Raw genomic sequence first — 11,705 nt, forward strand, 5'->3', positions numbered from 1 at the left:
CAGCTTGCTTAAATCCGATCGAACTCAAGATATTGTCTTAAGTAAGCTGTTTGTAAATTCCACCCCTACAGACCCTGTAAGACATCAGCGAAGTCGCTGTTCAAGAATGTAAGAAGTTTGAAGTACTTGAATAGCTTAATCTTCAGCTAACCTAGGAATATTCCGCGTGTCTTATTAATATTAAAAAAGTTATTTGTTTCTTAAATTAATAAAAGAAATACTTTTTAGAGTAAATTATTTATTTTGGATAAATAGTTCTTCTGATTTTTTGTCTGCTTTATTTGACAGTTAGACAGTTAGGTTTCTTTGTTTAAAATGAATTCTACTATAAACAATATTCCTTTTAAGCTTTCCAAGTGAATGCAAATTTTAATAATCTGGGTGTGTGGTGTGGCAAGATCGATTCAAATTTTAAATATCTCGTTTTGCACAAGTTTGCCTCATAAATTATTCGAGTCAGATCAGTGGGTATACCGAGTACTTATGGCCACTAAACATATTAGTCCTGTTTAATAAATACATTTACCGATTTAGGCAACGACAGTCTAATTTATTAAAATGGGAACGGCACCTGTTTCACGTTAAATATTCAATTGATTTCATACTGAGAATTATTTACGGGCGTCAACAAAATGCAGAACAACTATTAAGTTCTGGAACTAAATTTCGCAAATACGATCGTCGCACTAGAAGGCTATTGCAAACACCTGCAATACCACATTTCATAGCAGCGGTACAATGACGTCGGGAAGAAATCGATTCGCTTAGGACCGGTCAACGGTAGATCGAAATGTAAACACTGTGGACCGCCCCACTTTAACGATATTGCGATTTAAATACAGATTTGCATAATACCGATTTAAAAGGCAAGCTAGACAGGCACGCAGTCGAACTAAGTAGATTTTTTTTAATTTTTCCATCAACATGAATAAAGCTATAAATGACATAAGTTTTTCTAGCTTATTCTGTAATACGACCACAGCGCTGATTTTCGTATTTCAGTCACGAAGCTACACATATGGCGGACCTTCTCAACATCAATGTTGTACGCAGTTACATAATTATTGTACTTAAGATTAAACTACCTTGATCCGAATATTTCTTACCAAGTGGGTCCCTCTAAGGTCTAAACAGTTAAACACTAATTACATACCTGTGTCAATGTGAGAGGTTTTAACTAAAGCGTAGGTAAGCGGCGAGCAATGTAATCAGAGTGGTTGGGTTTCGAAATAAATGCACTAGCATTTCTAATAGTCTGCGCAGGTATTATCTACTTTATATATCTTAGAATGTCCGTTCGTCCGGCCCAATTCCAAATCTGCTCGAGTGGTTTGAATTAATACCTCGACAGCTTTATGTTTAGTTCATACTTAATATGAATTCAGAATTGTATGTGGTTCATATCTTGGATTTTAGGGGCTGGGCAAACGATTTTCAGACAGTTTTCGACCCTTTTGTGTTATTCTCAAGCCCTGTACGATTGATCTCCAAATGCAAAATCGCAAGAAGTCTGGAATACCTATATGGAAATAAGAGACTACCTATATAGATCCGGGGTTCAGGCAGCCATTGCCCAAAATGTTTATTCTTGTTCTTGTCAAGCGATCACACTCACAAAGTATAATGCATAGATTCCACCTCCAAATTGTTTACTTCTTAAACGTCGTATTAAACAATAGAATTAAGAGACCATAACTTGTTATTATAAGATTTTAAAGTTATACAATCGAATTTGAATATAATGTTGTTTTTACAGAATAGATGATTTTGCTTACTTCGTTTACATGGCTGGTCTAGGGAACAAAGCCTGAGCTATCCACTACTAGGTTATTATGTACAATACACAAACCTAGGTCGTTCGTTTTAAGTATTATATTCAGTTCATCGCATAACGACTCTCGTCAACATGTCATTTTCACATTTCTACGAAGCTCAGATGAGGAACTAACAAAAACTAAACGGTCCCCGCCGTCATTGTCGTCATGGTTAATGTTTGCTTATGTTGTACAAATAACACACGAAAATACTTACATGTTTCGGTAATGTCATAAATGTTTAATGACTTAACAATGGTTTTATTGCATTTTCTATATAATAACGAAAATGAAAGTACAAACAAACAATCGTGATTTAGAGCGTATGTAAAGTTTACGACAGTTAATTACACACTATCTTCAAACTACAAGAAACTTTAGTTACGGAGTCAATTTTTATAATAATTAAAACCATTCGTTCATTTAGTATTCATAGTTATTTCTTTGAGTAATTTCTGTTTTAGAACAAATGTGCAATCTTCTGTTATGTACATAAATTAACAATTACTATTTTTACTTGTTTCAGAGAACAGTACATCTTCAACGTTTTCGAAGTGATAGTGAGCACATTAGAAACTAAGCTACAAAGAATAGAGAATCTAGATAAAGCAGTGGAACATCTCATGAGACGAGTTGAAGCTTTAGATTCAAGAGTTAATGACAACATTCTGAAAACTGATGCAATAATATCAAAATTAGGAAATCTTGATTTGAAACTATTTAGTCATATCGGACAGGAACAAGAGGAAGGATTCACAGAAAATACTACTAACAAGCGCAATGAAAAGAAAATAAGCGACGCTCAGCTGCTTGACAGGAAACTAGAATCACTGGATCAAAAAGTTTCTGACATAGATACCAAGCTCGTCGGACTCAAAAATCAAATAGATAACAACTTCTTACCCGTCGATGATATCAACGCAGAGGCAAGTGAGAGAAAACCGATAAATTTAAACGTAATCGAAATCGCTAAAGGCCTAAACACAGAAGTTGTGAACGAGATAACCAAGGAAGTCGATCAACTAAGATCATCGGTATCAACTGTTGATCGCAAATTGCAATTCCACATCAACCTCGTTTCTGAAAACTTAGGTAAAGTACTTTATATGATGGCAGATGTGCATGCAGCAATAGTTGAGCCTGAAGCTGCATCAATAAACGTTAACAGCTTGTTTAAAAACAGAACAGCGAGTAGCACCCCCTCGCCGGTCACTAAAAGCAGTAAGATCGATACGCTTGTCAATAAAATAATACCGATGATGAGTGTCTCCGAAAAAATGGACGAAGTTTGGGATGTGGTTGTTGGAACGAAGAGCTCCGTTGACGATTTGGTACCGAAATCAGACGAACTACTCACGCAAACCCAACGACAAGAAAGGGCTATAGGACAGATACATAACGATTTGAGAGTTAAAACCAATCTTATAATAGAAAACCTCGACATGGTAGAAAAACGTTTAAAAAAACAAGAAGATGATGTCGCAACCCTAGCTCAACGTCCAGTCCCTGCCGAATTGTTGCTGGATCCGACCATAGACCGACTAGTGGAATACGCACCGAACAGATACAGGGTGGAAGAACCCTCCACGGATCCCACAACGATCACAGTCTCCGCGACGACTATGCCGCCCTTCTCTACAATCAATAACAGGTGACATCTAATCAAATACCTTACAATGCTATTGCGATGGTTTATTTATTTACCATTTTGCGTATGCTCTGTGCATCAAGCGAAATTCTCTTTCGGTATACTGTTCTTTTGTTATGTTGTTATTATAAGGCACCTTCCCTTATACTGTCCAATATGTATTTACTATTTACTAATAGTAGTACGTTACTAATGGTTGTATCGCACGCAGTCCGAGCAGTCCGAGTGGCTCTAGCACGAGTCCCAGTGCCACTTCAACCCCGGCCAGCACAGGCGCCGCCACAACCGTCCCTATCGGCGGCAGTACCACGCCGCGGCTCGCAACGCGCAAAGGAGGCATTATCTTCCCCAGTGTCAAGAATAAACCCATCATCGGCAATAACACTTTCGCTTCGGAGATCGTTGCCAACTATAAAGACGTGAAAGTGAGTCTATAGTTATATAAAATATTATCTACAACTAATTATGAGCGCACCTATCAGGTGTGGTTGAAGTGAATTGAAAACAATTAGTTATATGAGTTGACGAAGAAATGACATAATCAATGTAGCAACTTCCGGAAACAAATTTTATTAGATCTTCAATTTAGGTACTGATAAATTAAATGTTTCTAACAAAATGATATTCAAACAACCGAATTGCTCAAGTTTGCCCTACAGTACCTGCGTATGTTGAAACACGGTTGAATTAGACTATTTCCATGCATTAAACAGAATTTACTAGACAAGAAGCAAGTTAACGTTTAGTTTCGCAATTAATGCTGAAACTTGTGACCAGCGAGCGAGTTAAGAAAAGAACTAATCAAACAAGGACTCGCATTTATCAGTTTGTACACAATATGCAGAATTGATCGCGTACATCGACAAAAATACTTGCATACTGTATACACAATATACATTGATTGTTATCAAGGACATTGATGGATATAATAAAGTTAAAATCGGATTATAAAATTCGAGCCCGATATTGCAAAATCAAACAATCACTAAAACAACATTCTGCCGCTTAAGTTTCAATAAGTCTCTTTTCACGTTCAATTTTTTAAATAAAATTACATATATTTTTATTATGATACTTATTACGTAAGCATATTTCAGTAGCAATGCAGGTACTTAATATTTTATTGACACAGCGAGTTTTCCGCTGCATTGTATCTGCCCGCGTAAAAACGGCCCATTCTCACAGACTACATCGCATTATTGTCTTAAGAGTTCGAAAACCCGGCGGTTATGTCGAGCGACATTATGTAACGTTATAAAACTCGTTTACCTATCTCAAACACCTGTTTGTAAAAACGTTCCAAATCCATAAGTTCGGAGCGGCTCGCTTTTCTTATAGTTTTGTACTGATTTATTTGCTTTTAAACAAACACTTACGGTTACATTGAAACCTTTTTGAAGTTATACTTCTTTAGGCGCTTAATGAAAAATTGATGAGAGTGATATTTTACGATGCGCGCGCACCGTGACACAAAATTAACAGAATGAAGTTGCCCACTAAATCGCTCATTACAATACGACCGACGTAACTTGAGTCTGAATTGAGAATGAAGAATTACCGAATTTATACGATGTCAAGAAAAGGGATGTCCAATATGCGTGTTTGAGGATGCTGTTTAATCGATTTGATTAAAATTTAAATAAAATAAAAAAGAAATACCTAAATTTAATAAAAATAAAGTATAACTTCTTACGCGCGTACATAAGTACACGCACCCTTTTTTGTATTTATTATAAGTAAGCCTTTGATATCTTTATTTATTAATAAACTAATGTCGGATCAGATACATAGTGCTTGTTGCCGTTTCACTATGGAATTATAATCAAAACTTTTCATAAATTTTTGAACGGACGAAATCGAAAGCGATAATACAGCGAAAGTCCTCAGGCATTTTTATTCAGAGCGAACGCCCTGCGATGACGTAATATAGTTAACTGTTCCTATTGCGTAATAATATCGTTACACTCATAATAACAGGTTTTTTGTAACCTAGTAATAATAGATACTGCGGTACACATTACACTGTTGCACAGCACGTATACGTTTAGCAGTATACCTACAGGAGGAAAGGAAAAGAAAAAAAACAGACATTCTAACATTTATTTATGAAATATTTTGACTGTTGAAAATTGTTGAAACTACTGCTGCGAAACATATACAAAATTTACAAAAAAATGCAGATAGGTGTAACATAAAAGTTGGCTGTACTTCCATTTCTGTATCACGTTTGTTTTCAATTATTTTTACGGACGAGTTATTTAATTTTTAAAGAAATTGTTTTCTTTTATATTGTTTTTTTTAACTAAATATATATCACTTTTTTTTCCTTCCTAAGCTGAAAGGAAAAAAAAATTATAATACTATCTAGTTAAAAAAAAAAACATATCACGAAGTTTAATAAAATTTATGGAAGCTGTTAAACCTTTCTGTTAAACCTACATAATATCCGTATTTTACAAAACATCTAAGGTCAAGAGGATATTATTAATTATTACTAATAGTAAATTTCTAATGAATTACACAAAGTACATATAATAAGTTAAAAATGTTTTACTTTTTTGAATAATTACAACGAAACTACTTCTAAGTCTACAGACATACATATATTTGGTAAAAATATTACTTATGGCCTATTGGTTTCAAAAAGGATATTTTTTTTCTGTATTTGATATAATGTGATACATTCTACTTAATAAACGTTCTTGTTATAAACGAACAGTGAACTGAGAAAATGTTATTGACGCGCAAAGTTGAAAGTTGAATGAGACTAAGATAGATTAAGAGAGAAGAGGTTTATTTTTCATAATTATTCGTCTATGCAGTGTGTTCTATGAGTACTATGTTCCGTGTCATAAATGCGTAGAAGTGTGCCCGTTTGACAAATGGAAAGCTCGCGGTTTTCTCAAACATATTGCGTCACGCTCCTCCTCTAAAGAAAGAATAATTATTTTCCGCGCAAAACAAAACAATCGTCGTTGACACGCACCGATACATTTGGTTACGGTAAAATTGTATAGCATCACGCACTATAGGTATATTAATGGTCTGTCCACGAAGCGGTGACGTTTTAATGCACTAATTGGCATTCATACAGGCACTTAGAATTGTAGAAATAAATTTTCAATGTTACTTAAAGGTTCTCTCATTGATCGCTTGCCGCGAGCAAGCACTGTTTCTGCTTCGGTTATATTTGATACGTATTATGCAATACTTTTACAAGATCGCTAACCTTGAATCCGTTTATTGAGTGATATTTTTTGTTCATAAAAATTATTGCCTATGGCTAATTGTAAGCAATCGATTTCTCAATGTGTCCGTCTCAACAAACAAACAAACACGCGTTAGATTAGATAGAATGTTATTAAAGACGCGTTAAAAATTATCTATTTGTATTTAAGTAGCTGACAGGCCCTTGATAAAAAAAATCTTCGATAGTACATATAAGCGAATATATAATTTATCAATAAAGCAATAAAAGCGATCAGTCACCTTTAGAACAGGGCGACATGATTTCAAAAGGAAAGAAAGCAACGAGCACGTTGCACAACAATAATAAGGTATTTTCCAATCGTGTCAAAAAAAAACAAATCTGTGTCGTAAGAATATTTATATAACATGATTTTAATTTTATTTTAGTGTAGTTTTTATAATTTAATATTTATATTAAATAATAAATATTTCAATATTTATATTAAATGAATCGAAAGTATAAAGCCGAGAGGAATACATGAACAGAATTACTATTGTCGTAATACTTGGATATTTTTTTCTGAGAAAACTCACTACTGGCTCAAAACTCATTTTGCTTTTAAATATAGAACACGGACGTTTAATTGATATTATATTCTCTTCTTTTTAAACTTATTTATAGCGGAATATTAATTTGACCTCTAGTAAAAAAATTGTTACTATTTTTAATAATAAGAGGACGATAAAATTACCTCTAACATATCTACGACGCACGGAAACTTAACTTAAGATATACTATAAATGGGACTTATATTTATTTAATTTCACAATGATCTATGAAACTCTCTACATGAAACTCTGGTAAAAAAGAATTCTAATTGCTTCGAACTTTTTGTTGCGTCTGTAAAAACTAAATTCAAAAGTACTTACTTAAATACTAGTTACTGTTTTTGGGTGTACCTTACATAAGTACTCCCATTTCAGTGCAATTCCAGTCGGTATTGTTGTGCATTCCAGTTTAAGCTTGTTTGTATATATTATGTATATATAAGATTATAAAAAAATGTGCGTCTTTGCGGTTTATTTTACGGAGTGTCTTCACGTCAATTTCGGACGCATTGCGAATTGTCCTTAACTTAGAACAGAAGCTAAGCGAATGTTTCAAATTATAATAACACACTTCTGTGACTCCAAGTCTGTAATATTTAATTCAGATAGGTATTCCGTTATTTAAAAAGTCATGTGATCAGAAGTTATAATACGAAGTCACATTTTTCGTTATTATTTTACTATTTTAGTACATAACATCTATCCCGCATCTATATTCCATTTATTATGTATTTAAATTATATATTTGAAAGTGTTGTGCTTTACGGAACTATAATAGTTTACTACACTATACTCGTTATTACATACGTATTATGGCAAAAAGACCTATTTTGATGTAAATTCAATAACAAATACTTTTAAACAGTTATTATGACTAAACAATTACATAAATGCTTAGTTTTCTAATAATAATTTTATTATTAGACAAAAGCTCTATACTAGATTTTAATACGCCTTTGCTTTATTCAATTTCATACAATGGTCATAGAGCATTTGGTAAATTAATTACCGACATTATTACAATTTTATTTCAGGTACTGCGCTCTTTTCATACATCAAAAACATACAAATTGTTGCCATCAAAATTACTAACCTAATTTAAACATAGTTCATTTAACATCAACTACAATTATATTTACAGTTACAAAAACTACGAAATTTTCTAAATTCCTTACTTAAAACGCAGCGAATTGAATAATAATTGTTTTTTTTTTCTTATAAATAATCCTTGTTTTTTTTTCATTATCAACAGGGCTATTCGTGCGTAGATCTTCTTAACGCCGGCATGAGAGAATCAGGAGTTTATTACTTACAAATCAGGGGCACAACATATTGGTTCCTGAAAGTATTTTGTGAGCAAAATGTTGCCGACGGAGGTTGGACTGTGAGTTTCAATTGAATCATTTAACACGACTTATTTACGATAATATCAAATAATGATGACTATCTAGCATGTTAAAGAATCTATTTTTCGAATATTTTAGAGCACAGATACATTGTTATGTGAACTCTGTTTGCTCTATTATCTATTTTTTTGTCTTTTATTATTGAAATATCGAACGAATTGTGCTAGGTAATACATCGTCGTGACGATTACGGTCAGCCAGCGGAGAATTTTAATCGTGATTGGAGCGATTATAAGAACGGCTTCGGGGACCCGAGCAAAGAGTTTTGGCTCGGCAACGAGAACATCTACATGCTGACCAACAATGACGACTACATGCTCAGAGTCGAACTTGAAGACTTCGATGGAAACAAAAGGTAAATATTAAAGACTAGCTGACCCGGCAGACTTCGTAGTGCCTCAATCGATAAATAAAAGACCTAAACTTTTGTATAAAATAAACTTAAAACAAACAAAAGGAATCCGTCTGACGCGGGACACATCAAAGGAAAAACAAAATTGTTATTTTTATTTAATTCCGAACATTTTCATATTTATCTACCTTTTAAACCTTCTCTGGACTTCCAGAAATAATTCAAGACCAAAATTAGACAAATCGGTCCAGCCGTTCTCAAGTTTTAGCGAGACTAACGAACAGCAATTAATTTTTATATATATAGATAGAAGATATATATAGATAATAGTTAGCGTATTTTTTACTTATATTTTTTTTCCTAATCATTTATTGCACAGATACGCACAGTATTCGCACTTCAAGATATATTCCGAAGCGGAATACTACAAACTGGAGATTGAAGGGTACGAGGGTACAGCAGGCGACTCTCTTAACGATCCATGGTATGGGTCTAACAACAGCCCCTTCTCCACTTATAACAGGTAAATGTAGTTTTATAAAACTAAAAAATACACGATAAAATAGCAAACCGAACTAAAATTTTCAATAAACTTTCCTTGTCCTTGTGATCTTGGCATCAGGCCAACTATAATCAAATTATTATTTCATCATCGGTCCTTGGTAAATGGGAAAATTTGCAAATTAATCGGGCGTCTTGAAGTTATTTAAATAGGATGTAAACTAACAAAACCGTTTTAATATCTTCAAGTGAAATGAAGATAATTTACCAGTAACGATCCAACTAACACTAAAAACGAAAAAAAAAAAATAGTAATTCTTTATTCCAAGTTCATCTATACACTTCACTTAAAACCAACATCTAATTAGCTTCAGCCTTTATGAAGATTAACGTGCCCTAACGTAAACACAAAAGTAACTTAATCAACGTTCATATCGATTATAGAATAGAAAACTCCATTTAGAGATGTGACATTGAAGTGCATTTTACATTAATACTAATTTAAATGGATGCATTCCAGAGACAACGATAGATCTTCGCTGAACTGCGCTTCAATGTTGAAGGGAGGTTGGTGGTGGAAGTCATGCGGTCGCGGCCTCAATGGGTTGTACTTGCATGATCCACAGGATCTTACCGCCAGACAAGGTATGACGTTATAAAAATTTGTTGAGTTTTAAATTATAGAGTATAACCGTAAACTAAACAGCTACCTCCATATACCTCCATATTCATGGATGCAACAAAAATTTCAAAAATTCCATTCTAACGTTCGAAACCTCACAGATCACACAAGTTTCATAGATAACCCTACCATTAAGGCGAATTTACATTACGAAATTAGTGGCATGAAACTAATTTCGTGACATTAGTTTTACCAACAGTTTCACGTGTAATTTAATACTTTCGTAATGCATGCATAAATTTCATGCATTCAAATTAGTTTCGTGCGCTGCGCGATTTTTTGGTGAAATTAGTGTCATGCAACTAATTTCATAGTGTAGACGCGACGTGAAACTAATGTCGCGAAAGGGCGTGCGCTGTGCGGACGTGTGTATTGTTAGTTCGGACGCGCTTCAAGCGTTGAAAATTGCAAACCAACGATGGAGTACAGAATAAAAATTAGATCTTATTAATGAATATCAGCGACAAGGGTGTCTCTGGGACCCGAAACACCTACAGTAAAAAAGCAAAATTATCATTCGAAAATAGTTTTTATAACTCTCAGGATCTTCATCTGTTAATTTAGAGACTAACTTCATTGCACCTAAATGCCTTCTTGTTGACCATCCTCGAATCTACCAACTTTTTTTTCTTGATAGTCTTTTTTTAAGTTTATATTCTATAGCTACATTGAATATAGCAAATTATAGCTTTGATGTTGAAGGCGCCATGGTTACTGCGATACTGTGAATTTCGCGACACTATTTTTTTAACGAAACTACTTTCGTGAAACTGAGCTCAACATGCATGACACTAATTTCGTAATGTAAATCCCGCATTAATTAACCGTTCATAGATAATAAATAATACGCAGTGTTTTAGCTTGAAGAGCAAATATTTATGTCTCTGTTATTTCAGGCATAGTATGGTTCCGCTGGAGAGGTTGGGATTACACCTTGAAGAGAGCGTCCATGATGATCAAGCCCAAAGGCCTGCAGCCTAACACGTGAAGCACGCTGTTGAATTCAGTATTTTCTAGGATTTTCGCGAACTGTAGGCATTATCAAAAACAGTTTTACGTTTTAACTTTTTATATCTACAAACATGATGCACAGCAGATACGTAAAGCATAAAAATATTATTGTTTATATTATTATACTTACGAAACTGCTAGTACAATAACAGTAATATCTTCAGATGCCGGGCGTTCGGTAGATGTGTTTACTCATCTGCTATATACGATGCCCGTGGATCTGAATATAACTCTAATCTCGTGTCTATTTCATTCATATAATTTTTTTTAAGTTTCAATTGCTGAAATATATTCCGTTTTCGCTACCGATGTCCACAGACTACTTATACATAGCCAGAAGCGAGATTAAAACCGAAGTATTTTTAATGACAGCGCCGTTAACGTTTAAATTCAACGGGTCATTTCGAATTACCTGGATTCGAATATAATCCTGCAGCTTACTTTAATTTAATAAAATTGTGTATGTTAGTAATTACAAGAAAATGACATTAAA

At 33.9% G+C, this 11,705-nt stretch overlaps 1 protein-coding gene across 1 annotated transcript in view; it reads left to right on the forward strand.

The window, feature by feature from the left end:
- LOC114252553 (uncharacterized) overlaps positions 1 to 11,583 on the forward strand; it is a 90,366-nt gene extending 78,783 nt beyond the window's left edge. The window contains exons 2-8 of the mRNA XM_028187076.2: positions 2,341 to 3,465; positions 3,674 to 3,887; positions 8,513 to 8,644; positions 8,834 to 9,021; positions 9,398 to 9,541; positions 10,040 to 10,164; positions 11,098 to 11,583. Of these exons, the coding sequence (XP_028042877.1) occupies positions 2,341 to 3,465; positions 3,674 to 3,887; positions 8,513 to 8,644; positions 8,834 to 9,021; positions 9,398 to 9,541; positions 10,040 to 10,164; positions 11,098 to 11,189 (2,020 nt within the window). The 3' untranslated portion in view covers positions 11,190 to 11,583. The remainder of the gene's footprint in view (positions 1 to 2,340; positions 3,466 to 3,673; positions 3,888 to 8,512; positions 8,645 to 8,833; positions 9,022 to 9,397; positions 9,542 to 10,039; positions 10,165 to 11,097) is intronic.
- The last annotated feature ends 122 nt before the right edge of the window (positions 11,584 to 11,705 follow it).

The sequence above is a fragment of the Bombyx mandarina genome, chromosome 01 (genome assembly GCF_030267445.1).
Source record: "Bombyx mandarina strain Sakado chromosome 01, ASM3026744v2".
Taxonomy (NCBI): Eukaryota; Metazoa; Arthropoda; class Insecta; order Lepidoptera; family Bombycidae; genus Bombyx; species Bombyx mandarina.